The 27,764-nt window shown below is 60.2% G+C and overlaps 1 protein-coding gene across 1 annotated transcript in view; it reads right to left on the bottom strand.

Moving 5' to 3' along the window:
- Nucleotides 1–10,264: 10,264 nt before the first annotated feature.
- The window catches only part of LOC144280008 (sodium/potassium-transporting ATPase subunit alpha-2), a 29,130-nt gene continuing 11,630 nt past the window's right edge, over nt 10,265–27,764 (bottom strand). The window contains exons 7-23 of the mRNA XM_077841699.1: nt 27,574–27,691; nt 26,485–26,753; nt 26,126–26,324; nt 23,749–23,858; nt 22,594–22,728; nt 21,415–21,604; nt 21,041–21,216; nt 20,320–20,456; nt 20,090–20,240; nt 18,741–18,909; nt 18,013–18,167; nt 16,501–16,624; nt 12,566–12,711; nt 12,230–12,360; nt 11,667–11,768; nt 10,738–10,829; nt 10,265–10,293 (exon numbers count right to left, since the gene is read on the bottom strand). Coding sequence (XP_077697825.1) covers nt 10,265–10,293; nt 10,738–10,829; nt 11,667–11,768; nt 12,230–12,360; nt 12,566–12,711; nt 16,501–16,624; nt 18,013–18,167; nt 18,741–18,909; nt 20,090–20,240; nt 20,320–20,456; nt 21,041–21,216; nt 21,415–21,604; nt 22,594–22,728; nt 23,749–23,858; nt 26,126–26,324; nt 26,485–26,753; nt 27,574–27,691 — 2,433 coding nt within the window. The remainder of the gene's footprint in view (nt 10,294–10,737; nt 10,830–11,666; nt 11,769–12,229; nt 12,361–12,565; nt 12,712–16,500; nt 16,625–18,012; nt 18,168–18,740; nt 18,910–20,089; nt 20,241–20,319; nt 20,457–21,040; nt 21,217–21,414; nt 21,605–22,593; nt 22,729–23,748; nt 23,859–26,125; nt 26,325–26,484; nt 26,754–27,573; nt 27,692–27,764) is intronic.

The following is a 27,764-nucleotide window of genomic DNA, read 5'->3' as shown; positions in this document are numbered from 1 at the left end:
AAGGTACACACACATCTCTTTCCTTTGACACAGTCACAGCTCTGTGCCGCTCCTCAAACTAACCCCCCCATCTTCTCATTTCACAGTCACAGTCCTTCCATGCTGCTCCAGTTTATTCCTCCACCATTCAGTACAGCTGCCCCTGACTCACTGATTGCAGCTGGAGTGTGTGCAGCTAATTTTTGCCAGCTCCAAGGGGCAGAGTTAAGGTGATATGGCTGTTACCTTCGCACTATATTTCCAAATCCTGGCTTTCTGAAGTTTGAGTTTTGCTGATCTTGCCAGTCTGGAAGGGCATGAGCTACTCCCAGGCAACCTTAACTCTGTGTTCACAACATTTTTTGACATTTAATAGAACATAGATCACATACACACACCAAACAGCTGCTGCTGAAGGCAGCTGGAGCTCTCCCACCCCACGGACTGATATAAAAATATGAGTGGAGAAGGGGCCAGAAGGAGCCAAAAGAGCTCAGAAGCTCAGCCCTGCCCCCCTACCGGGGCGATAGCATCCCCTGCTGGAGCTGCCCCCTTCCCCACAGCAAAGAGCCTCACAGCTGCAGTAGGAACAGGGGCAAGGGGCAGAGAGATGAGCCTGAGGCACAAAATTAATTGATGTGGGGCACAGAATTGCTATGCGGCTCTTGGGGGTTAGAATTAGGGAAAGTTCAGGGTCAGAGAACAGACCAATACTCACAATTTAATCTTTTTTAAACTCATGTTTTCGGGGCCAATCTCTACTTTTTGAAGTCAGATTCATACCTTTTGAACTTTTGGGGTTGGCAATGCTGTATCCCTTCTGAGTCAGGCCTGGGCCCAATGCCCCAGTAAGGTGCTAGGGGACGCTGTGCTGCAAGGCATGGGGTAAGGGCTCAGGAGGAGGTTTTCTCCCCTAAGAACATAAGAATGGCCATACTAGGTCAGACCAAAGGTCCATCCAGCCCAGCATCCTGTCTACCGACAGTGGCCAATGCCAGATGCCCCAGAGGGAGTGAACCTAACAGGTAATGATCAAGTGATCTCTCTCCTGCCATCCATCTCCACCCTCTGACAAACAGAGGCTAGGGACACCATTCCTTACCTATCCTGGCTAATAGCCATTAATGGACTTAACCTCCATGAATTTATCCAGTTCTCTTTTAAACCCTGTTATAGTCCTAGCCTTCACAACCTCCTCAGGCAAGGAGTTCCACAGTTTGACTGCACTGAGTGCAGAAGAACTTCCTTTTATTTGTTTTAAACCTGCTGCCCATTAATTTCATTTGGTGGCCCCTAGTTCTTATATTATGGGAACAAGTAAATAACTTTTCCTTATTCAATTTCTCCACACCACTCATGATTTTATAGACCTCTATCATATCCCCCCTTAGTCTCCTCTTTTCCAAGCTGAAAAGTCCTAGCCTCTTTAATCTCTTCTCATATGGGACCTGTTCCAAACCCCTAATCATTTTAGTTGCCCTTTTCTGAACCTTTTCTAATGCCAGTATATCTTTTTTGAGTTGAGGGGACCACATCTGTACCCAGTATTCAGGATGTGGGTGTACCATGGATTTATATAAGGGCAATAAGATATTCTCCATCATATTTTCTATCTCTTTTTTAATGATTCCTAACATCCCGTTTGCTTTTTTGACTGCTGCTGCACACTGCATGGACGTCTTCAGAGAACTATCCACTCTCAGTCAGTGCTGACCCAATGACCCAGGGGGCAGGAAGGTCAGTAGGGGGAGCTCTCCCCTCACAGTCAGCAGTGACTCCAATGTCCCAGTGCCGCACTATGGGGTGCTGTGCTGCAGGGAGCAGATTGAGGGCTGTGTCTGGTTGTTCCAATCTGTTGTGGTCTCTAGAGATCTCAAAGCACTTTTCCCAAGAGCTGTGGCATTGACTCCAAATCTACCTGGAATAATTCCATTCTGTCTCCCTAGCGCCCCCTGCAGTTTCAGCTGGATACAGGTGGTTTCTTCTTCCCTCCCTGTCCTAAGATGATGTGCAGCACTGTTGCGTTCCCACCCCAAAGGTGGCTGCATTTCAGTGATCAGAGAAGTGACTGATTTGGACTCCACTAAGGCCGAAGCTGCAATAGAAATGCAATGTGTTATTACTGTCCTCATGGGGAGCGGAAAAGGGTAGGTGTTTCTGGCAGATTTCAAAGGGCCCAGGGATTCTTTCCACTGCAGCTTGCATGCCCAACCATTTTCCCGTGCTCTTTTTAAAAGCACTGAAAGGGTTAAATGATCATTTAGGTGCAAGCCTGCCAAACGGTCAGGTTTTTATTTGTGAAGGGGGCAGGGGGAGGTATAAAGCCAAAATGTGGAGAGGAAATTTAGTGTGGATTTTCAAGGACCCAAACACAACAGCCTTTGGCTGAGAACCAGGGAATGAAACTGACCGGCCTGTCATTGTGTGAAAAGGCCAACAGTAATCAAAGAGCCTAAGTCATCCCGGGAAATTGGGGTCCATTAAAGACGATCGCCAATTTTTTCTTCCCTGCACACAGAGATGAGGGGACTCTGCTTTTAATTTCCCAGCTTCATGTTGCTTGTGTTGCCTTTAAGGATATTCAAGAAAATAAATCACTCAGAACTGGTAACTCTGGCTAGATGTCAGAGGGGTTTAGGTGCCTACAGATGCAGATGGGCGCCTCATGGGAGTTTGTAAAGCGCCGAGGGGTGGGATTCGCAAGGGGGATGTAGGCGCCTAATGCTTCATTCCAACATTTAGGCACCACTGGCATTGACAACTCCCTGCTCAGCTGCTTCCTGACCCTATAGGGGCCGAAAGTTCCTCGGCGCCTGAATTTCCACCGTTAAAGTCCCTGAGGCACCTAAATTTGGGTGGTTGGACCAACATAGAGATCCTGACACCCCCTCCCCCCCCGCAAGCACCTAACTCGCTTTCGAGCCCCAGTGGGATTCACAAACTAGGCAGCCCATGGGGGGATCTACTAGACATGCTCTGAGCACGTTGAAACCCCACAGAAGAGCCACAAGTGGAGATGACACCTGCCCCCGCTCCCCGCCCTGATCTTATATCCTTTAGTTCAGTGCATGAAGCACCCAGCCAGGATTGGGAGCAGTTCAAATCCCCCCTTTGCCTCATGTGAAGATGGAAGAGCCAAGACTGAACTTGGCTCTCCCAGAGGACAGCCCTCACTATGGGACATCTGGGGGCTGGGCTCTTGAGCTCTCCTGGTGGAGCTGTTCCGCCAGGGCTCTCACATCCTGGAGCACTGGGATCAAAGTGACAATGGGACCAAGGTGGATCTAATCCCCCCTGGGTTAAAGGAGATAACGCTGCTATTCCGAAGGGTCACTGTAAGGGTAACGCAGCAACTCTGCTTCCTCGCACTCGCTTTGGGGCTATTGCTCATGCTGCTTTCCCAGCTCAATTCCCTCCAGTCTAATGAGGCACTTCGGTTCCTACAGCTGCCCCCTCCCAACAGGGATGACCACAGCCCTCGGCAAAGGCAGAGGCCACACGCTTAGCTCCAGTGGGAAGATCACACAGAGAATCTATGGCAGAGCCAGCAATTGAACCCTGATCTCCTGGGTGCCAGCCTGGTGCCTTCGCCACAAGCCCCCTCCACCGCTCAGTCTGCGATGCCAACATTAGCACGAGGCCTTCGGTGTAGGAGGGTGACGTCTGTGGCTTGCTGTGGGGCTGTTTCTGGACCCCAAGCATCTGCGGCGAGAACGTGGGCGTCTTCAACCCGCACATCTTTCCCCTACGAGGCACATGCGACGTGGCGGGAACAGTTTGTGGTGTCAAAAAAACAAAGAGGTAGAAAGTGCCATAAACAAACTGCCCTGTGGCCTCTTGTCTCATCCTTGCTTTGGAAGCTCTCTGGGGCAGAGCACAAGTTTTCCTTGTGTGTGCGCAGCGCCCAGCACAACGGGGCCCCCATCCTCATTGGGGCCATGACGCAAACCGTGAGAACTTCTGGGCTGCTCTGGTGAGACCAGCCCCTCTGCGGGCAGAAAGGCGAGCCTGGCAAAGGGTGGATTTCTCTCTGAGAGGGCCCTGTTATTGGCCTAAGTGAATCCTTCCATGCACTGGCCATGGCTTTGCAATGTGTAAATTGATCTCAGCCACTGGCACGATTTAGCACCCATGTGCAGTACTTCTGGCTTTGCAGACCCCGCAGGAGCCTCGAACCCCCCCAGGGCTCTGGGGCAACGTGAGTCGGGGGAAGGGAATGTCAGGTGCCCCACTGTGACTGCCTGTGGACAGGTGGCGTGGGGCAGGTCGCGAACCTCTCGCTGTTGGGAGCGCTGGTCTTTAAGGCAAGCTATGCCCTGGCTCTATTTATAGCCCAACAGCTGCTCTTATTTTAATCAGTGCGAAATGCCTGGGCCCTGGCAGCGGGCGCGAGGGGTTTCGGCTCTTTCTGCTGACCCAGAGGCTTATTTTTACATCGACAGCCCAGCTCCTCTTACCAGCACGAGTGCTCGGGCAGCGGCATCACCTGCTGGCCAATGGGGGGCGCCATTGCCAGGGTGGGATCCATGCTGCTGGAGCCATGGGGCGAAGAGTGGGAGCTGCATTGCAGAGCCTGATGGGCACACAGCCCCCAGCGTTTGCACTTTATGGCAGGGGCAGGGGCGGGGCTGCTCTCAGGGGAGGAGGTGCTGGAGGGAGAGAATGGGAGCAGAAGGGCTCAAGAACAACACTTTGGCAGGGAGAGCCCCCCCCCGTCATCCACCACCCCTACCCCATCACCCACATCCCCCACATCCCCCACCAACCCTCACCCCTACCCCTACCCCATCCCCCACGAGTCCTCACCCTTACTTCTACCCTCCACTTCCCTGCCAGCCCTCACCCCCATCCCCCACCATACCTCTCCCCCATTCTTGCCAGCCTTCACCCCACCCACCTGCTCCTATCCCCAATCTACCTACCAGCCCCACCGGTCAGTCCCAACACCCCATCCCCATCCAGCATCCGCCTTCTCTCTGAACTGCCTTTGCCTCCCTCACCTTGCCCGTCCCTCCCACATCTTCCATTCCACAACTTCTTCCTCCTCCGCCCTTCCAAACCCCTGCCCCCCAGTCCTCCTGCCCAATCCCCCTCATGTTTACCCCCCATCCCTCCAGTGATTGCTGAACACCTACCAAGAGCCCAGCCCAGGCCCTTGGCAGGGGCCTAAAGGCATGTGATGGGTGGGGCTGGTAGAATGCAATAGGCAGGGGGCCAATGGCATGTGAATGGCAGGGCTGGCCCACTGCAGATGTGCTCCCCCCCCACATTGCCAGGAGAGTATTATACACAGCCCCCGCCTCACAGCCAGAGATGTCCATGAGCAGCCCATGGTAGGAGGTGCCTCCTGCCCTGATGCTCTGGGGAGGGGAGACGGTGGCCCCCATGCAGTGGAATGCTACGCTGTATAGACTGTTCAGAGGTGAGGTGGCACCTTATTTAACCAGACCTCAGCCAGACTGGGCAGAGCATTAAGGGATCTTATGATGAATACATCTGGGGTGGATAAGCAAGCTCTGTAGCCAGGCCAGATCTGGTACAGAGGAACATGACATGATGTCAGGAGTAAACTATGAAAAAACCAGAAGGAAAACATCAACAAAGGTTGCAGGATCTCATCAACACGCCGCTCTTCAGTGCCCCAGAGAACTTCAGCTTTGACAAACCTTCACTATGGACAGACTGGAAGCCGTACTTGACAAGATTTTGCATTGCTACAAAGCTGTATAAGAAACTGGAGACATGCAGGTATCATCTGTAATTTATGCCTTTGACTGTAATGAAGGCAGTCACAAATGAAAGGGCTCTGGCTATTTTTGATGCATACTTTACACCTCAGAAAAATGTGGTTTATGAAAGAACATGTTTTCACCAGAGAATTCAAGGGCCAGGGGGAGATGTTGAATGTTTTATAAGAGCTCTGCAGACATTGGCTGTCATTCTGAGAATGCAAAACATGAAAATATTAGAGACAGGTTGGTTATTGGGTTAACAGATAAAAACCTTTCTCGGCAGCTACAGCTGAAGAGAGATTTTACTCTAGCCACAGCTATTCAAATAGCAAAGCTGTCTGAGCAGGTGACACAGCAAACCAAGAGCAACTTGCCAAACCTGAAAAACAAGAAATTAGCTTAGAAGCTGTTAATAAATGCAGTATGAGTGCTAAGTCATTCCTATAAGACCTGAAGCAAGGAGAGAGAACTCCCAGACCAAGAGGGACGAATTCCAGCCTACACGCACAAGGTGTAGAAAAAGTCATATCCCAAGAGATGATGCATGTCCCGCCAGAGATGCATGGTGTAATAAATGCATGAAATATGGACATTTTGCCCCTCTTTGCTGCACCAAACTAGTCAGGGATTTGATTCATATTACAGACCATCAAGAGCCATTGTTTCCGGGATCTAACACTTATGATGACACAGAGCCTGCCTGGAAAGTGAAACTGAATATTCCTCGCAAGACTATTGACTTTAAAATTGACTCAGGAGCTGACATCACAGTCACCTCAGAAGGGCCTTACAATCACCTTCAACCCCTCCCAGAGCTGAAGTCTAGCCCGGACTAGCCCTGAAGGGATTCTGAACTTCATGGGCCAGTTCACCACAGAAACAACTTACAAAAGCAAAAGCTATGCATTCAGAGTGTATGTGATCAAAGGATCACAGACCAACAACGTTCTGAGTCGCAGTGTGGCAGCCATGATGGTGTCTAGTGAGAAAGGTGGAAGAATTCAATGGAATATTTGGTGAACTTGGACTTCTGAAAGGAAATCCAGTACAAATCACCTGAAGAGACAAAGCTGAGCCATATAGTGTACATGCGCCTAGCAGGACTTCTATCCCATTACTTCATAAAGTGCAAACTGAGTTAAAGAGAATGGAGCTAACTAGCATAATTGAGAAAATCTCTGAGCCAGCAGTGTGGTGCACCCCAATGGTACCGGTTATAAAAAAGAATTTAAAAATATAAATCTGTGTGGATCTTAAAAGAATTTATGAAGCAGTTGTAAGAGAAAAATATATCCTCCCAACACTGGATGATTTCCTCTCCAAAGTGAAAGGAGTTCCAGTATTCATAGAACCACAGATTAGAAGGGACCGCAAGGGTCATCTAGTCTCACATCCTGCCAAGATGCAGGATTTGTTGTGTCTAAACCATCCAAGACAGATGGCTCCCTGGCCTCTTTTTGAAAACCTCTAGTGAAGGAGCTTCTCCAAGTTGGATGCCTTGAGCGGATTCTGGCAAATTTCTTTAGCCAAAGAAAGTGCTAAACTGATTCCACTGATCACATCCTTTGGGAGATTTTGCTTTTGACAATCATCTTTTGGGATTGCCAGTGCACCTGAAATTCTCCAAAGAGAAATGGTAGCACTGTTAGCAGACTCAAATGGAGTTGTAGTTTTCATGGACACTAGTCTGATGTATGGATCTTCGATGGAAGAACCACACCAAAACCCACAATGAAGTCCGAAGCCTCATCAGTCAGGCTGGATTCAAGGTAAACAAGAAAAATGCATTTTCTGCCTATCCCAAATCGAGTTTTTGGAACTGACAAGATGGAATCAGTCCTAGCCCTGAGAAAGTAAAAGCAATTTGAGAATTGAATGGACCAGAACTGAGAGGTATAGTAGGGATGGTAAAGTACCTTGGTCGAGACCTCCAAGATCTACTTACAGTTTTCTTACAGAAAAAGAATTCAGAGCCCAGATCACATGTGATCGAGACTGACAATGGAGAGTTCAGCAGCAATCATCAGCATCTACAGTTTGCTCCTCAGAAAGAACAATCAGCAAAGCAAACTCTGCAGATGGCAGATGCAGATCAAGAAGGCTGCCAAACCGACCAGAGCCAGTCGTAACTAATGGACAGCCAGATGACCAAGTTGTTCCGTGTTCAGGTTCTGTAATTAGGAAACCAGCATGATTTAGAGACACTCAACAGCCTGATCCGCACTGAACTTCAAAGACAGCGTGTCAGTGTAACTATTGTAAATAATGGGAATGTAGAACTTAAAGAGGGAGAGGTAATGGGACGTTAAACTGTATCATACTGTTCAGCCACTAGGTGGCGCGGTGCGTACAACACTGTATTGAAACAGGCCTCAGCCATGCTTGGCGGAGGACACTGAGCCCAGCTGGGGTGACCAGCTCTGAGGCCAGCCTGGCTCTGGCACCGAGGAACACGACACCCTCGTGCTGCCCTCGAGAGGCTCAAGGGCGAGGGCTGGACGTGCTCCCCGTTAGCCCAGAGGCAGAGGTGATGGAGCCAGAGGCCAAGTCCCACGTTCTAGTCCCTGCTTCCCAAGCAGGCTTGTGGCTGTGACTGGCCGTGGAGCTGAAGGAACTCCGAGGCAGGAAGGGGTTAAATTACTTTTATTGCACATCTTCGACATACGAGGCGCCTGCTTTTGGGGGCTCCTCTGCCCCTCCACCTCCAGCCCAGAGCAGTGACCAGACTCCCTGGACCCTCCCTCTGCCACATGGGGCTGTGACCAGACCCTTCTCCCCTCCCCTCTGCCCAGAACAGTGACCAGATCCCCAGCCCCCCCACCCCCACCCAGGGCAGTGACCAGACCCCCTGCCCCCTCACCCCCACCCAGAGCAGTGACCAGACCCCCTGCCTCCCCACCCAGGGCAGTGTTGCCCCAGCAAACAACCCCCCAGCACCCCCACCCAGTGGTGTGGGGGGGCTGGGGATCTGCTCGCAGCCTTGCGGAGCCACTACATGCCAGGCCCGGGGGTAGGGTGACCACCTTTTCAAAAAGCAGAAGTGCGATACGTGCAGGAGCCCCGCCCCTCTCCATGGCTCCACCCCCTGCTCCTCCTCTTCCCCCTCAAGGCCCTGCCCCCTGGCCAGGCCAGAAGCCAGACCCAGGCTGTGGTAAGAGCCACCCAGGGAGCCCAGGCTGCTGCAGGGAGCCCAGAGCCTCCACCTGCCCTGAGTGGGGGGCTGGGGTGCTTGAGAGCATCTTGTGTCCCTGCCTCCCGGCATGTGCCGCCCAGGGCAGGTGCAGGGTCTGGGGCTCCCCACAGCGGCCCGGGCTCCCTGGGTGGCTCTTACTATGGCCCAGCTCCAGCTTTCAGCCTGCCCCCTGGCGGGGGGGGGGGCACCTCAGGGGGTGGGGAGGAGGAGCGGAGGGGGGGGCCTTGTGGCAATGGTGGCACTAAGGCCTACCTCAGCCCCGCACCACTGGGAAGAGGCTGGCACCCCCCCGAGCCTGTCCCGGGACTGGGGCTTGAACTGTGCATTTCGGCACTGTCCTGCCTGATTCGGGACAGGTGGTCACCCTACCTGGGGGTGCCTTTCATCCTCACACCCATAGGTGCTGACTTCTGCTCGCACCGGTGGGTGCTCGACCCCCCCTCAGCTCGGCAAGCGCTGGGAAGTAGGCGGAGGAGCGGGGACGTGGCGCGCTCAGGAGAGGAGGCGGAGGTGAGCTGGGGGGGCAGGGAGGGGAGCTTGGCTGCCAGCGGGTGCAGAGGATCCACTAATTTTTCCCCATGGGCATCGGCACCAACTTTTCATGGCCCCGGTGGGGGCTCGCGCCCCCCTGCCCCGGCCCCGCCCCCATTCCAACCCCTTCCCCAAATCCCCACCCTGGCTGCAGCTCCTCCCCTGAGCATGATGTGTTCCCGCTCCTCCCCCTCCCTCCCACAGCGTGTTACGCCGCGAGCCAGGCAAGCGCTGGGAGCTAGGGGGAGAAGCGGGAAAGGTGCGCTCAAGGGAGGAGGCGGCGATGAGCTGGGGCGAGGGGGGTGGGGAGCTGCCAGTGGGTGCAGAGCACCCACCAATTTTTCCCCATGGGTGCTCCAGGGCTGGAGCACCCACGGAGTCGGCGCCTATGCTCACACCAGGGGCCCTAGGGTGCCCCCCACATATTCACTCACTTCTTCTCTGGCCAAGGGCTGCTGGCTCCACAGAGCCCGGCTGGGACCCACCAGAGCTTGGCTCCCCGCTCTCCCCCATAGGCCCTTCCAGGGTCTCTGTGTCTTATCAAGCCACCCCCCCACCTCCCCACATGGAAATCAGCAGGGGCCCATTGGAGTCAGGCCTGCTCCACCTACCTCCCCGCCTAGCTACCAGGACAGGGATCCGGCGTCTCGTCCCCTCGTCCCGGCAGGGTTAGTGCCTACGCGTTAGATCTACACAGGACAGCGTGTGATGCTGATGCCCCCTCCCCCCCATTCTGCTCTAAGGTTTGTGGTGGTGCCAGGCGGCCTTGGCGGAGCAGTGCCCTCCCTGCCAGGCGACGTGGAGAGAGAATCCGCCTGGCCGGCCCAGCTCAGTAATACGTCTCCTTCTCCACCCAGCCTGGGAAAGGAAGGGAGAGAAGCTTGTCAGTGCCAGCAAATGGGGGAGCAGGCAGAGACGGAGCCCCCGGCTCCAGGGCGTGCACTTGGCTGGGGGATGGCAGTGCCAGGGCAGGGTGAGAGGTACAGTGGGTCAGACATGGGCCTGGGCTGGAGGGGACATGATGTCCATTCCCTGCTTGGCCCAGCCTCCCTCTAGAGCCGAGCGTCTCTGCCAGCGGGCAGCTCAAGGGCCCCAGTGCAAACCCAGGGCACCAAGGCCTGTTGCCTTCTCCTCCCAGGCACCAGGTCGAACCCTGGCCCAGGGCAGCAGGGATGGAGGGAGCTGGGGAGCTATCTGTCAGAGTGTGAGCGGGGGAGTGGGTGGCACTGGGCGGGGCGGGGGGGCATGACAAAGCGTGGACGGGAGGGGGGGGGCCATGGCACTGAGGGGGCAGGAGCTCACCGCCAGGATAACGCCGAAGGATCAGCTTCCGCACTTCATCGTACACGAAGATCAGCAGGCTGTAGGGGAAGGCGCAGAACCACCAGGTGACCCTGTGGGGGGCAGGGGGAGCGTTAGGGGCTGTGCCACGGGGTGATGCTGGGGGGGGAGCAGTAGGGACCGCATCAATGGGGGGACCTTGCCAGGGGAAGTGCTAGGGACTGTGCCACTGGGGGGGGGACCTGAGGAGGGAGAGCGCTAAGGACTGCGCAGCCGGGGGGGACCCTGCGGGGGGGAGCCCTAGGGACTGCGTCGCCGGGGGGGACCCTGCCGGGGGGAGCTCTAGGGACTGCGTCGCCGGGGGGGACCCTGCCGGGGGGAGCCCTAGGGACTGCGTCGCCGGGGGGGACCCTGCCGGGGGGAGCTCTAGGGACTGCGTCGCCGTGGGGGACCCTGCCGGGGGGAGCCCTAGGGACTGCGTCGCCGGGGGGGACCCTGCCGGGGGGAGCCCTAGGGACTGCGTCGCCGGGGGGGACCCTGCCGGGGGGAGCTCTAGGGACTGCGTCGCCGGGGGGATCCTGCCGGGGGGAGCTCTAGGGACTGCGTTGCCGGGGGGGACCCTGCCGGGGGGAGCTCTAGGGACTGCGTTGCCGGGGGGGACCCTGCCGGGGGGAGCTCTAGGGACTGCGTTGCCGGGGGGGACCCTGCCGGGGGGAGCTCTAGGGACTCTGCTGCTGGGGGGACTCTGAAGCACGGGGGGGCGGGGGAGCATTAGGGACCGCGCTGCTGGGGAGACCCTGTGGGGGTGGAGGCTGGATTGCGCCACTCGGTGACTGTGCTGGGGAAAGGGAGCCTGGCCGAGGCACGGGCCCATCGCCCCACGACGGTGGCAGCAGCTTCCTGCTGTCTGTGCCCTTCAGGGCCCTGCCCCATGGCCGCGTGTCACTCACTTGAGCGGGTACATCCGCAGCGCCACTCCCATGCCGGGGCAGTAGGACAGGAAGGCGGCCAAGGCCGTCTCTTCAAGGAGACCAAAGATCAGAATTTTGTTCCTGGAGTGGAGAAGAACACAACACAGGAAATGGGGGTCAGCAACCCCCTCCAAGCCCTGGCCCCAGCCTGCGGCAGCCCACAGAGAAGTGCGAGGAGTCCCAGGAACAGAGGGCTTTGGGTGGGGGATTGTGGGCGGGGGGCTTCGGTGTGTGCTGAGGGGGCTGGGCAAAGCCGGCTGGGATCAGGAATTTGCTCACCCAGGAGGCGCGAGCAGAACCGCTGGCTTATGGCTCATCTGAGCGATGGACCGGCCAGCAGCACAGTGTCCCCTAGTGCCATGTGGGGGCAGGCACTGCTTGCAAGCAGGGAGCCCCCTACTGAGCCCCACACTCCACTTCCTGCAGCGTAGCTGCCCCGGGGCACTGGGCCTCCCCTGTCATCACATGGGGACAGAAGTCCTGCAGGTCCTGTGTGAGCGGAAGGGTGCAGGACTGAGGGGGGTGGGTGGGCTGGGACTCACTTCATGCCCTGCTGGAAGACGGAGTTCCTCCGGGTCTTGCAGATGATGAGGTCGGCCCACTGCACCACCACGATGCTGGCGAAGAAGGCCGTGTGGCAGGTGAACTCCACCACCTTGCGCTGCTCATAGGTCTGTGGGGACAGGGACGGGACACTGGGCACGAGGGAGGGCAGCTGGCTCCCTCGGGCACCAAGATGCCTCTCCCCACACCACACAGGCGGCCCCTCAGTGGTACCCTGTCCTCCAGCTGCGAGGGGGGCTGATGGGAGCTCTGCAAATGCTGCAGGGGGAGAAATGGGGCCCTGCTTGCCCCCGGCTCCCTGGGGCTGCACTTACCCACTCCTGCCCGTAGCTGTCCTCCAGGTCATTTTTGGAGCGGTCGTCCCAATCCAGGCGGATGCCCAGCAGGGTGGACGGCAGGAACCCGTTCTCCGCCAAGATCACAAAGTAGGTGAAAAACCCGCCCAGGGCCTGGATCATACCTGCGGGGGGGGATGGCAGAGTAGGTGGGAAGGGCGGCAGAGAGAGAGAAGGAGAGACCTGTAAATGCTCCTTCCTTCCTGGTTGTCCAGTACCAGCCCAAACTGCGAAGGAGTCAGTCTCTCCACGGACCCGCCCAGCACCCCAGCTGCTCGGCACAGCCTGTCGGCGCTGCATGCGGCTCACTCCCAACTGGGGCGTGGCTCAGCTGACAGGCCAGAGCCCTGCGCAGGCTGGGTGGGCTGCAAGGGCAAGGCCCTCGCCCCCAGGAGCCTCCGGTGCTGCAGACGGTTACTCCAGCAGGGCTGAGTGGGGCCTCACCTGGGCTGCTGCACCAGAGCTGTGTGTCTCACCTGCATGGTGCCACCTCCAGCAGCACAGCGCCCCCTGCTGCCACGCTGGGGTACTGGTCAGTGCCAACCTCCACTGCTTCCCACAGCACAGCGCCCTCTGCTGCCACGCTGGGGTACTGGTCAGTGCCAACCTCCACTGCTTCCCACAGCACAGCGCCCCCTGCTGCCACACTGGGGTACTGGTCAGTGCCAACCTCCACTGCTTCCCACAGCACAGCGCCCCCTGCTGCCACGCTGGGGTACTGGTCAGTGCCAACCTCCACTGCTTCCCACAGCACAGCGCCCTCTGCTGCCACACTGGGGTACTGGTCAGTGCCAACCTCCACTGCTTCCCACAGCACAGCGCCCCCTGCTGCCACGCTGGGGTACTGGTCAGTGCCAACCTCCACTGCTTCCCACAGCACAGCGCCCCCTGCTGCCACGCTGGGGTACTGGTCAGTGCCAACCTCCACTGCTTCCCACAGCACAGCGCCCTCTGCTGCCACACTGGGTTCCCACAGCACAGCGCCCTCTGCTGCCACACTGGGGTACTGGTCAGTGCCAACCTCCACTGCTTCCCACAGCACAGCGCCCCCTGCTGCCACGCTGGGGTACTGGTCAGTGCCAACCTCCACTGCTTCCCACAGCACAGCGCCCCCTGCTGCCACGCTGGGGTACTGGTCAGTGCCAACCTCCACTGCTTCCCACAGCACAGCGCCCTCTGCTGCCACACTGGGGTACTGGTCAGTGCCAACCTCCACTGCTTCCCACAGCACAGCGTCCTCCGCTGCCACACTGGGGTACTGGTCAGTGCCAACCTCCACTGCTTCCCACAGCACAGCGCCCTCCGCTGCCACGCTGGGGTACTGGTCAGTGCCAACCTCCACTGCTTCCCACAGCACAGCGCCCTCTGCTGCCACGCTGGGGTACTGGTCAGTGCCAACCTCCACTGCTTCCCACAGCACAGCGCCCCCTGCTGCCACGCTGGGGTACTGGTCAGTGCCAACCTCCACTGCTTCCCACAGCACAGCGCCCCCTGCTGCCACACTGGGGTACTGGTCAGTGCCAACCTCCACTGCTTCCCACAGCACAGCGCCCTCTGCTGCCACACTGGGGTACTGGTCAGTGCCAACCTCCACTGCTTCCCACAGCACAGCGCCCCCTGCTGCCACGCTGGGGTACTGGTCAGTGCCAACCTCCACTGCTTCTCACAGCACAGCGCCCCCTGCTGCCACGCTGGGGTACTGGTCAGTGCCAACCTCCACTGCTTCCCACAGCACAGCGCCCTCTGCTGCCACACTGGGGTACTGGTCAGTGCCAACCTCCACTGCTTCCCACAGCACAGTGCCCTCCGCTGCCACGCTGGGGTACTGGTCAGTGCCAACCTCCACTGCTTCCCACAGCACAGCGCCCTCTGTTACCACGCTGGGGTACTGGTCAGTGCCAACCTCCACTGCTTCCCACAGCACAGCGCCCTCTGCTGCCACACTGGGGTACTGGTCAGTGCCAACCTCCACTGCTTCCCACAGCACAGCGCCCTCTGCTGCCACACTGGGGTACTGGTCAGTGCCAACCTCCACTGCTTCCCACAGCACAGCGCCCTCTGGTACCACGCTGGGGTACTGGTCAGTGCCAACCTCCACTGCTTCCCACAGCACAGCGCCCTCTGCTGCCACACTGGGGTACTGGTCAGTGCCAACCTCCACTGCTTCCCACAGCACAGCGCCCTCTGGTACCACGCTGGGGTACTGGTCAGTGCCAACCTCCACTGCTTCCCACAGCACAGCGCCCTCTGCTGCCACACTGGGGTACTGGTCAGTGCCAACCTCCACTGCTTCCCACAGCACAGCGCCCTCTGGTACCACACTGGGGTACTGGTCAGTGCCAACCTCCACTGCTTCCCACAGCACAGCGCCCTCTGCTGCCACACTGGGGTGCTGGTCAGTGCCAACCTCCACTGCTTCCCACAGCACAGCGCCCTCTGCTGCCACACTGGGGTACTGGTCAGTGCCAACCTCCACTGCTTCCCACAGCACAGCGCCCTCTGCTGCCACACTGGGGTACTGGTCAGTGCCAACCTCCACTGCTTCCCACAGCACAGCGCCCTCTGCTGCCACACTGGGGTACTGGTCAGTGCCAACCTCCACTGCTTCCCACAGCACAGCGCCCTCTGCTGCCACACTGGGGTACTGGTCAGTGCCAACCTCCACTGCTTCCCACAGCACAGCGCCCTCTGGTACCACGCTGGGGTACTGGTCAGTGCCAACCTCCACTGCTTCCCACGGCACAGCGCCCTCTGGTACCACGCTGGGGTACTGGTCAGTGCCAACCTCCACTGCTTCCCACAGCACAGCGCCCTCTGGTACCACGCTGGGGTACTGGTCAGTGCCAACCTCCACTGCTTCCCACAGCACAGCGCCCTCTGGTACCACGCTGGGGTACTGGTCGGTGCCAACCTCCACTGCTTCCCACAGCACAGCGCCCTCTGCTGCCACACTGGGGTACTGGTCGGTGCCAACCTCCACTGCTTCCCACAGCACAGCGCCCTCTGGTACCATGCTGGGGTACTGGTCAGTGCCAACCTCCACTGCTTCCCACAGCACAGCGCCCTCTGCTGCCACGCTGGGGTGCTGGTCAGTGCCAACCTCCACTGCTTCCCACAGCACAGCGCCCTCTGGTACCACGCTGGGGTGCTGGTCAGTGCCAACCTCCACTGCTTCCCACAGCACAGCGCCCTCTGCTGCCACGCTGGGGTACTGGTCAGTGCCAACCTCCACTGCTTCCCACAGCACAGCGCCCTCTGGTACCATGCTGGGGTACTGGTCGGTGCCAACCTCCACTGCTTCCCACAGCACAGCGCCCTCTGGTACCACGCTGGGGTACTGGTCAGTGCCAACCTCCACTGCTTCCCACAGCACAGCGCCCTCTGGTACCACGCTGGGGTACTGGTCAATGCCAACCTCCACTGCTTCCCACAGCACAGCGTCCTCTGCTGCCACGCTGGGGTACTGGTCGGTGCCAACCTCCACTGCTTCCCACAGCACAGCGCCCTCTGCTGCCACGCTGGGGTACTGGTCGGTGCCAACCTCCACTGCTTCCCACAGCACAGCGCCCTCTGGTACCACGCTGGGGTACTGGTCAGTGCCAACCTCCACTGCTTCCCACAGCACAGCGCCCTCTGGTACCACGCTGGGGTACTGGTCAGTGCCAACCTCCACTGCTTCCCACAGCACAGCGCCCTCCGGTACCACGCTGGGGTACTGGTCGGTGCTAACCCCCACTGCTCCCTGCAGCACAGTGCCCCCTGCTGCCACACTGGGGTACCGGGTTCAGTCCTAAGTCGTGGGAGAGCACCCTCTATTGAACCACCAGCATAGCTTCCTGCAGCCCCTGGGCTGGGGTTCTCAGCTCCGGGGTGCAGCCGCGGGTTGAGCAGACAGTGCCCACAGCCCCACTCACCGATCTGCCCATAGGCCATGCTGATGAGTCGCTCATTCACCAGCTTGTCCGTCTTGGGGTTCCGCGGCTGCCTCTTCATGATGTCGCTTTCTGCGGCTTCATAGGCCAGGGAGATAGCGGGGACCTGGCGGGGCAGGAGGGGCCGGGAGTGAATGGGGCTGGGGTCCAGGGACTCCTCCTCAACAGAGCTAGGAAGCCCCTTCCTCCCGTGGCATCTTGAGGGAGGGACTCAGGGCTCAGATCCAGGCCTAAGCTCCCTGTTGGACTCCAGGCTCCCACGCTCTGGGGATGGAGAACCCTCAGTGGCCCATCCCCCGGGGCGGGATTGTCTGGTGGTACAGCGAGGGCATCTCCAGCCCGGTTTGAACTGCTCAATAATGATGCGTCCAGGGAGGAAACGAGTCCATGGCCCCATAGACTGTGTGGCTTGGAAAGGCCACCCGAGAGTCAGCTTCAGTTCTCCTGGGCTCACTGCAACCCCCTTGTCTCCTGGCACCCGCCCCACCTCCACTCTCCCTGCTCGGAGTCTGCAGGGTCTCCATCCCTCCAAGCCCCACTGACCTGCCTGTCCTTCCCTCCCTCCCCTCTTCCATCTATCCACTGACCTGCCTGTCCATCCCTCCATCCACTGACCTGTCTGTCCAACCCTCCCTCCCCACTTCCATCTATCCACTGACCGACCTGTCCTTCCCTCCCTCCATCCACTGACCTGCCTGTCCATCCTTCCCTCCCTCCGCCCACTGACTGCCTTGCCCATCCACCCATGCATCCATCTAGCCTATGGGTTATTCAGCTTGGATTGCCCCCATTGAGACAGGCTGAGACATGGCGGGAGGGGTATGATTTTGCCCAGCAGAGCCAGGCCAGTGCAAGGCACCTACATGGCCACATGGCACCAGCATGCTGCAGCCCACTCAGGGGGGCTGTGCTGAGGGCTGGGGGACTTCCATGCCATGACACTGAGCACAAACCGTAGTGCAGCCAGTCTGGGATTGGTGCTACCAACTCAAACCACCCTCTTCCTGCCACGGTGGCCCAGGGCTGGGGCCTGGGACGCAGGGAGTGGGGCTGCCCGGAGCCCAGGGAGGGCAGAGCCCACCGCGCCATGCAAACGAAGCCAGGCTTGAATCCTCACTGCTTCCATCCCTGTGCCAGGAGGAGAAGGAGCTGTTGGCCTCACTGCCTGCAGGGCCCAATCCCCAGACCCGGCCCCTCGGGTCCCCCAGTGGACCTGGCAGCTTGCTGCACCCAGTTCGCCCTGGCGCCCATGAGGGACTCAGTGCCCCCGAGCCACGGGCAGGAGAAGGGGCATCTTCTGGGCTCAGCTGCGGCCAAGGCTAAGGGCAGAGGCGCGGAAACTCCTGTTAGTGCCACCCCCTGCCCTGGGGCATTACTCTTCTCCCCCACCCCGCTCTCATTCACCCCTCCCCCATTTACGATATCACTCCACACCTTCACCCATCCCATCACACCCCTGCTCCCTTCCCCCACCAGACAGCGCCCATCCCTCACCATATCAGTGCCCAGGTCGATGCAGAGGATGGTGACGGTGCCCAGGGGCAGCGGGATATTGATGATGATGAAGAGCAGGAAGGGGGTGATCTCGGGGATGTTACTGGTCAGCGTGTAGGCAATGGATTTCTTGAGGTTATCGAAGATCAGGCGGCCTGGCAAGAGCAATCACAGGGAGAGCTAGAGTCGTGGGGCAGAGGGGGGCTGGGCAGAGGACAAAGATGGTAATGTGGGTGGGTGGGTGAGTGGAGGGATCAGAAGGGGCGGGGAATGCCGTGTTGCTGCCTCTGGCAAGGCCTGGCACAATCAGGGAAGTGGCAACATCAGCTTCCTCCACTTTCAGCATACCGGGTGCCAGCCTGGCCCAGAGACAGTGACACCGGGGCCAGGCTCCAAGCCCAGCAGCACCAGCCTACTCCGGCGTGGGCCGGCACACAGCTTGCTCCAGCCAGCTCTGGGAGCTTTGGGCACCCATCAGGGCTCTGTTGTTGGAGGACTGCTCCAGCGCTCCTCACAGCAAGGCAGCAGGGGGCTGATCCGGGGCGGGGGCTGGGCTGGACGAGCCAGTGCCAGGCCCACGTCCTCGGGTGCCCTGGATCCTGGTGCCTGCCTGGTGCTTGGTTGATGTCCAGGTCACAAATTGGCTGGGTTTGAGGGAACAGGGAGAGGGATGTAGGGAGGGAGGGCACTGCCTGCCTCCCTGCCCCCACACCAGCCTGGGCACCCACCTTCCTCCACCCCTGTCACGATGGAGGCGAAGTTGTCGTCCAGCAGGATCATGTCGGCCGCCTGCTTGGAGACGTCGGAGCCGGCGATGCCCATGGCGATGCCAATGTCAGCCTTCTTCAGGGCGGGGGAGTCGTTCACGCCATCCCCTGTCACGGCCACGATGGCCCCCTAAGGAGGGAGTGGCAGGATCAGCACCGGGAGGGGGCAGTACCAGCCCTCAAGCTGGGAGCTGGGCAGGGTGGGAGACCCCCAAGGAAAGGGCACTGTGTGTGTGTGTGGGGGGGGTTACTAAGCAGGGGGCACTGGTTCCACTGCACAACAGTGCTGTAGGGGGTGCTGTGGGGCTGGAGGGGACGTACACGCCCAATCCTGGCCAGGTCCCTCCTGCCCAGATAGCACTGATGTTTGGGCCAAACATGGCACAAGTCACTGCATTCGCCCCGGGACTGTCACCCAATCCCCACCATACATCGCAGGGCTCGGGGCTGGGCAGGAGGGGCTCCTGCCTCCCGCCCCCCCCCCCAAGATGGGGCTGGTGAGTGAGTCCTTGAGCTACAAGGGGCTGCATGGGTTGGGGGTGAAAGAAAGGCTGGAGGGAACAGGACCCCTGAGTTCTACTCCTAGCTCCAGGAGGAGATTGGCAGGTATTGGTCACAGCGAGGAGGCCTAGGTGTCAGGACTCCTGGGTTCTATTTCTTACTCCGGATGGGCAGGGGGGTCTAGAGGTTGCAGCAGTGGGGGGCTGAGAGCCAGGGCTCCTGGGTTCTAGTCCTGATTTGGATGGGGAGTGGAGTTTAGTGGTTTGAGCAGGGCAGTTGGGAGTCAGGACTCCTGGGTTCTATTCCCAGCTCTGGGAGTGGAGTGGGGTCTAGTGCCTAGAGCAATTACTCCCCTTTTATGTCCTGGGGGTTCTGCGCTAGGGGAGGGGGTAGCCCTTGTGGGCATGGCTCTGAGCTTGCCGGTTAGGAGCTGGACCGCACGGCGATCATCTGGAGGAGAGCAGAGCTGCCCAGATGGCACCGAGCCTTCATGCCAGCTGGGCGCAGCTCAACCCATGGACACACGAGTGCTGTGGTATCCATGGCAATTCCCCTGGGGGTCACTAACCCATAGTGCCCAGCTCTATTAGAAGCAGGGCAGGGTGGCAAGTTTCGGAAGGGCAAGGACCTTTCCCCACCTGGCTGCGCTGGCCAGCCAGCCATTCAGAGTGACCGAGGCTGAGAGCCGTCCCCGGGGGCGTGCAGCCTGGGGGGCACTGGCCTAGGCCTCCCCAGTGGGGCAGGTGTGTGGGTCAGGCTGGCCAGCAGGGGGCAGGCTGAGTGCTCAGGAATCGGGCACAGGCTCTCACCTGTCTCTGGCAGCCCTCCACGATGATGAGCTTCTGCTGGGGAGAGGTGCGGGCAAAGACAATCTCCGTGTGGTTCTTGAGGATCTCGTCCAGCTGCTCCCCAGTCATGTCCTTGAGGTCAGAGCCGTGCACCACACAGGCCTTGGCTTCCCTGTAGGGAGAGACAGCGTCAGGGCTGGCCAGTTCCCCACAGCCTGGACGGGGGACCCTGGGAGCCAGGGCCAGCCTACCTAGGGTTGACTTGGCCAACGGGGATGTTGAGCCGGGCTGCAATGTCCTCCACCGTCTCGTTGCCCTCGGAGATGATGCCCACACCCTTGGCGATGGCCTTGGCGGTGATGGGGTGGTCACCGGTCACCATGATCACCTGGGGGTGGAGCCACGCAGCAGTCAAGACATGGACACTGATGTGCAGGGCCCAGTGCCATGGCAATGGAGTTGGGAGCCAGGATTCCTGGGTTCAGTTCCCAGCTCTGGGAGGAGTAGGGACTAGTGGTAAGAGCAGGGCAGCTGGGAGCCAGGACTCCTGGGTTCTATTCCCAGCTCTAGGAGGGGAGCAAGGTCGAGTTTTTAGACTGGGGATGATAGCTGGAAACAGGACTCCTAAACACAGCGGGGAGTGCGGTCTAGTGGTTTAAGTAGTGGTCTGGGAGCCAATACTGGGAGGAGTGGTTAGAGCAGGATGGCTGGGAGTCAGGACTCCTAGATGCAGCGGGGAGTGTGGTCTAGTGGTTAAAGTAGGAGCTAGTGGGTTCTGCTTCTGACAATGCAGTGTCTGGGCCAAGGCATCATGCCTGCTGGGTTTCGCACAGGGTCCCTGGCTTTGTATCCAGCATGGCAGCAAGCCAAGCTGGCTGTCCGCATGGCCCCACCTGCGTGGGCTGCTCTGCCCTCAGCCTGGAGTATGGGCTCGCCTGACCTGGCAATGAGATCTCTGCCGAAGGGTCTTACCTTAATCCCTGCGCTCCGGCACTTGCCCACAGCGTCAGGCACAGCCGCCCGGGGCGGGTCGATCATGGACATGAGCCCCACGAAGCACAGGCCGGTGGTGGGGAAGTTGATCTCGTCTGCGTCAAATTTGAACCCCCGGGGAAACTTGTCTTGGGGTAGGTGGAGGTGGCAGAAGCCTGGGAGAGCCGAGAGCGCCAGCGTGAGCCACAGCCAGACACCCCCGCCAACCCCGTGCACAATCATCCCTGCCCTGTTGTTACTCCCAATCCCCCCTGCACACACACACGCACACACGCATGGTGTTCACTCTTTCACAATCTCCCCCCGTGTACCCCCCCCAGCCCTCCCCCCCCACAGTGCCCGGGTGCCCTCACCCAGCACTCGCTCCCCCAGCCCGCCCAGCTCGAGGTAGGCATTCTGGAAGGCGTCTCTCATCTCCTCGTCCAGGGGCAGTTCCTGGCCCTGCGCCAGGATGGTGGAGCAGCGGTCCAGGATGCGCTCCGGCGCGCCCTTCATCACCAGCAAGTAGCCCTCGGGGTTGTCCTCACGCTCGTGGATGGAGAGCTGGAACACAAGGGGGAGCCGGCTAGGGGGAGCCACGCTGGGAGGACGGGGCTTGCCTCCCTCCAGCGCTGCACCCCGCAAGGGACCGAGTCCCCTGCCACTCCCCGCATGGCCACCCAGGACCTTTTCTTCTGTCTCTCTAGGTCCTCCCATCCTTTTGCCTCCAACTCACCTGCTCTCCTCTGCATCCCATCCCAGTGTCACTCCTCCCCCCGCCTCTGCCCCGGGCTGCTCTCCCTGCACACACAGCCTGAGCAGGCCTGGGGCTCCCTTCCTCCCTCCAGCTCCTCCTGGCCCTGTGTCTGGGGGCTCAGCAGGCTGTGGCTGGGAGCTGGTCTCTGGCCAGAGTGCAGCCTCTTGTCTATGCCCAACTATTATCCATGGGGATTGAATCTGCTGAACGAATGTTGGCAACAGCCAAGCTCAGCCGGCTCAGCTGGGGACTGGGGATGCTGAGGGACTGGGGGGCTGGGAGCCGAGCGGCCAGCACCCCACTGCACAGCCGGGGGCTGAGGATGCTGTGGGACCGGGAGCCGAGTGGCCAGCACCCCACTGCACAGCTGGGGGCTGAAGATGCTGTGGGACCAGGAGCCGAGTGGCCAGCACCCCACTGCACAGCTGGGGGCTGAAGATGCTGTGGGGCCGGGAGCCGAGTGGCCAGCACCCCACTGCGCAGCTGGGGGCTGAGGATGCTGTGGGGCTGGGAGCTGAGTGGCCAGCACCCCATTGCACAGCTTGGGGCTGAGGATGCTATGGGGCTGGGAGCCAAGTGGCCAGCACCCCCACTACATGGCTCCTCCAAGGGGCACAACTTTCCCGTAGGTCCATTGCATTCCCACTCTTATCCCCAATGCCATCTCCAAGCCACAGCCCAATTCCCTCCCAGTCGCACACTGACCCCCCCGCCAACCCCACAGATTGTTCCTGATCTGTGCCCACATCAACGCAGCTTGTGCCCCTCTGAGCCCCGGACCCATGCCCCAGCCCACCTGGTACTTGTTGGTGGAGTTGAAGGGAATCTCTGCCACTTTGGGGTTCTTGTCCCGCATCTTCTTGACGGAGCCGCAGGAGAGCTGGATGCACTTGAGCAGGGCTGACTCGGAGGCGTCGCCCGCTGTGTCCCGCTGCCGAGGGGAGAGGGGCCATCAGTGCAAGGCAAAGGCAGACTGGTGGGGTGAAGGGATGAGAGGTGCGTCTGGGGTCATGGCCAATGGGAGGGCAGTCATGACCATGGCCAATGGATGGGGTTGGGTAGTGGAGCCCTGACCAACAGGAGGGACGGTGTGGCTGGGGTCACAGCAAATAGGAGGGGAGGCAGGGTGAGGCCATGACCAATGGAAAAGGAGGCATGGCAGAGGCCAATGGATGTGGAAATGGGGGAAGGCTATGGCCAATGGGTGAGGAGGCAAGGTGGGGCCACAGTCAATGTGGGGTGGGGGAGGCGTGGCTGGGGTAGTGGGTCCCTGGCCAATGGGAGGGGAGGTGTGCGTGCTCTGGTCTGGCACAACAGGTGGATGGGCTATGGGGCTAACAGGGCATTGCTCTGATCTGGCACAGCTGGTGGATGGGCCGTGGGGTTCGGTGGGTATTAGTCTGATCTGGCGCGGCTGGCGAACGGGCTATGGGGCTTGCTGGGCATTGCTCTGAGGCTGACAATCCTGCGGAGGCAGGGAACAACCCAGCCACGTGCTATGGGTCAGACTGAACAGCCCCTGGCTCTGGGATCCGGCCCTAGGAAAGCACACTCCCATGGGCTGCTCTCTCCCCAGGCTGGCCCTGTGTGCTCTGAGGCCAGCTCCCAGGCCAGGGGTCCGGGCGGGACAGAGGTCTGGCAGCGTGGCAGAGGCTGGGGGCTGTCCAGGCCCCCTGGGCATTCTGAGCCCATCTGGCTGTGGCCAGACGGCTGTGGCTGTGGGATGCCAAGATCCCATCTCAGTGCAGCTCCTCACGGCCCCCTCCTTGTGCTCACGTGGTGCCCCAGGCAGGGATCAGAGCAGCGTGAAGGACATGGGGGGACAGGGGGAGACCTTCAGAGCCCATATCCCCTGGGAATTCTGGTGTGCTCAGCGCTGGGACCCATCTCACTTGTGGGAGCCGTGCAGGGAGCCCGGGAGTGAGGGGTGGGGTCCGGGAATCCAGCTTGCCTTGGAGATGGAGACGTTCTCTTGGCCTGGCTTGAAGACGGCTCGATTGCACAGGCCAGCGATGCGGGCCAGGGCCGCCCAGGTGGGCGAGCGCTTATCGAAGGTCGCACCTGGAAGGAGACACACCAGTCAGCCACATGACCCCACCCTGACTCCTGACCATAGGACTGGAGCTGCGAGCTGAGCCCCACTGCCTGGTTGCAGCATTGTCATGTACAGTGCCCCCTGCTGGCTGGAGTAGTCAGGAACTCCCCCCACAGCCAGTGCTCCTGCCCCACCGACTACACCATCCCCTGCCAGGAGAGGCCGGGATGGAGTAGCCAGGATCTTTCCTACAGTCTCTAATCCAGCAGAGCCTGCTCCTGGGAGGTGCCCAGGTCTCCAAACCAGAGCTGCCCGAAGTCAGGTCCCATGGGATCGAACCCAGACAGAGGCAAACAAGGGAAAGAAGAGCCAGAAATTCGGGAGAGGAACATGGAACACAGGTGCTGTGTGCGAGGGCTTGTCACATCCACCCGGCAGGCACTGCCCAGGGCACACTCTGGGGCTCAGCACAGCTGACCCTGCAGTGCCACAGGTTCCCCCCTGTACCCCCACCTCAGCCCTGCTCTGAAGGAGCACCAGGGGTTCGACAGATGCAGGTCGGGGGAGGCAAGGACGGCTGGGGCAGGGGGATGCGCAAGATGATGAGTTAGGGGTGCTGGTAGCCAGAGTGGAGGTGGTGGCAGGGGGCACGGATGGGGTGGCAGGAGGCACAGGGGGCATGGGTGTAGGGTACAGACAGCCATGACACGTGGGTGGTGATGACAGGGGGCGAGGGCACAGGTGAGGGGACAGTGGTGGGGAGTGAAAGCATGGGTGGAGATGGGGGGTGCAGGCAGTGGTGGTAGTGGGGGGCATGGGAAGAGATGAAGGGGGTAAGGTCACACAATGGGGGCGTTGTGTGAGAGGATAGGTGGAGTTGGCATGGTAGGGATGGGGGGTGAGGGCACACGCAGTGGGGGAGTGTGACGAAGTGGGAATATTTGTATGAGTCCTGTTTGTGCCTCAGTTTCCCCTCTATGCTGTATTGTTACCCAGTGTGTGGAGACAGACAGTTTGCTCTCACGGCAGGCTAAGGCTATGTCTACACTTCACACCTTACAGCTGCACCACTGTAAGATCTCCCATGTAGCCGCTCTGGGCCAACGAGAGAGAGCTCCCCTGCCGGCATAATTAAAGCACCCCAACGAGCAGCAGGAGCTATGGCTGTCCACACTGGTGCTTTTGTCAGTGAAACTTACATCGGCCAGTGGTGTGTTTTTTTTCACACCCCGACTGACAAAAGTTTTACCAGCAAAGTGCTAGCGTCATCTTAGACTTAGGTGGTGGTGATAATGGCAGGGGTGCGGGTGGGGTGTGGGCGGAGGTGGCAGTCCCAGGGGTGTGGGCGGTGGTGGTGATAGTGGCAGGAGTGCGGGCAGGGTGTGGGCGGAGGTGGCAGTCCCAGGGGTGCGGGCAGTGGTGTTGATAGTTGCAGGGGTGCGGGCGGGGTGTGGGCGGTGGTGGCAGTCCCAGGGGTGCGGGCAGTGGTGTTGATAGTGGCAGGGGTGCGGGCGGGGTGTGGGCGGTGGTGGCAGTCCCAGGGGTGCGGGCAGTGGTGGTGATAGTGGCAGGGGTGCGGGTGGGGTGTGGGCGGTGGTGGCAGTCCCAGGGGTGCGGGCAGCGGTGGTGATAGTGGCAGGGGTGCGGGCGGGGTGTGGGAGGTGGTGGCAGTCCCAGGGGTGCGGGCAGTGGTGGTGATAGTGGCAGGGGTGCGGGCGGGGTGTGGGCGGTGGTGGCAGTCCCAGGGGTGCGGGCAGTGGTGGTGATAGGGGCAGGGGTGCGGGCGGGGTGTGGGCGGTGGTGGCAGTCCCAGGGGTGCGGGCAGTGGTGGTGATAGGGGCAGGGGTGCGGGCGGGGTGTGGGCGGTGGTGGCAGTCCCAGGGGTGCGGGCAGTGGCGATGATAGGGGCAGGGGTGCAGGCGGGGTGTGGGCGGAGGTGGCAGTCCCAGGGGTGCGGGCAGTGGTGGTGATAGTGGCAGGGGTGCGGGCGGGGTGTGGGCGGTGGTGGCAGTCCCAGGGGTGCGGGCAGTGGTGGTGATAGGGGCAGGAGTGCGGGCGGGGTGTGGGCGGTGGTGGCAGTCCCAGGGGTGCGGGCAGTGGTGGTAGTGGCAGGCAGAAGGACACAATGGTGTGGGAGGAGCATGAGTGGTGGGGGTGTGGGCAGGGACGCCAGGGTGGTGATGGCACTGGTGAAGGGGAAGGAGGTGGTGGAGTGGTGATGGCACAGATGGCAGGGGGCATAGGTAGAGGGGGCAGGGGGAGCAGGTGGCAGGTAGCAGCGATGGTCTCTCACCAGACTGGTCCTCGGTGGTGTCAGCCTCGTGGATCTGGTTGTCGAACCACATGTGGGCGACCGTCATGCGGTTCTGGGTGAGGGTGCCCGTCTTGTCGGAGCAGATGGTGGAGGTGGAGCCCAGCGTCTCCACCGCCTCCAGGTTCTTCACCAGGCAGTTCTTGCGCGCCATGCGCTTGGCGGTGAGGGTCAGACACACCTGTGGGCCAGGGGAGAGGGGGTCAGAGCAGGCGAGGCGGGGGCAGGATTTGCACCCGGAACTGCCAGTGTGGTCAGATCGCCCTGCGCTGGCTGTGCCCGAGGGGCCTGGCCAGACACCCAGCCCCGCCCTGGGGCAGTGCAGGAACGGAACCTGTTACCGTGACGGTTGCCAGGAGCCCCTCCGGGACGTTGGCGACGATGATGCCGATGAGGAAGATGACGGCCTCCAGCCAGGTGTAGCCGAGGATGAGGGAGAGGATGAAGAAGGAGAGGCCCAGGAAGACGGCCACCCCGGTGATGAGCTGAATGAAGTGCTCGATCTCCATGGCGATGGGGGTGCGGCCCACCTCCAGCCCCGAAGCCAGCGAGGCGATGCGGCCCATCACTGTGCGGTCCCCGGTCGATATGACGATGCCCCGGGCAGTGCCTAGTGCAGTGGTGGGGGAGGAGGGGCACGTATTTCAAGTACTTCTGTGGGGAAGACTGGAACTGGGGTGAGGGGTTCAGGGCTGGGAGGGGGCTCAGGAGGGACTGAGGATTGAGGGACCCCAACATTGATGCAACTCCCCCATGCACCACTTGATTGGGCCCTGGGTATCCTCTCAGCCCTGGACCACGAGCCTTTGTACCTCCAGGGATCCACTTGAACCCTGCCTGGTGGCTATTCTGTGCAATGAGCTTGTGGGGGTCTCAGCCCATCCCACCAGGCTGGCCCCTTGTTTTCAGCATCAGGACTGGACGAAGCCCCTCACTCTTAGTGGGCAAGTGCGTGCCATCCATTGGGTGGGTGATGGGCCTGGCAGGGGTTGAGGCCTGGCTTGTCTCTAGGGTTAGGCCCTTCTCTGAGCAATGGTCCCCCCAGCCTCCAGGGCTCTCTGTTCAGCACAGCATTCCCTGTGGCCCGTCTCTCAGCACAGCGGTCTGTGTGTCATGGCCAGACCTTCCTGGCATCACGGCCCAGTCGCCTGCCCGGGCACCCTCCCGGGCACTGCCTCTGCAATTTTGGGGTTAGGCTGCCCTGGGGGTAATAACCCCTTTTATTTCTCCCCAGTCTGGCCATTTCAACTGCCTTTTGCTCAGTCCCCCCCGCCCCGCCGATTCCTCATCACCACCCCTCCCCAAAGCACACTGATTTCAGGGCTCCATAACCGCTCCAGGCTCAGTGCCGGGGGGCATGTGGGGCAGACCTGCAGATCCAGGGCCAGGCCCTAAATTGAGTGGACCAGGTGGCCCCCTCCCCCCTTCACCTTCCACACAGTTGGTCGAGAAGAAGCAGATGTTGCGGGTCTCCAGGGGGTTCTCATGGGTGAACTCGGGGGAGCGGGTCTGTGGCTCCGACTCGCCCGTCAGGGAGGAGTTATCTACCTGCCGAGGCAACGGGAGGCCGGTCAGGGGCCTCGGGGCCCAAAAGAGACAGAGATGGGAAGAACAGACAGAC

This window comes from Eretmochelys imbricata, chromosome 24, assembly GCF_965152235.1.
Source record: "Eretmochelys imbricata isolate rEreImb1 chromosome 24, rEreImb1.hap1, whole genome shotgun sequence".
Taxonomy (NCBI): Eukaryota; Metazoa; Chordata; order Testudines; family Cheloniidae; genus Eretmochelys; species Eretmochelys imbricata.
Note: the sequence above shows the minus strand (reverse complement) of the source record. Positions and strands in the feature narration are given on the sequence as shown.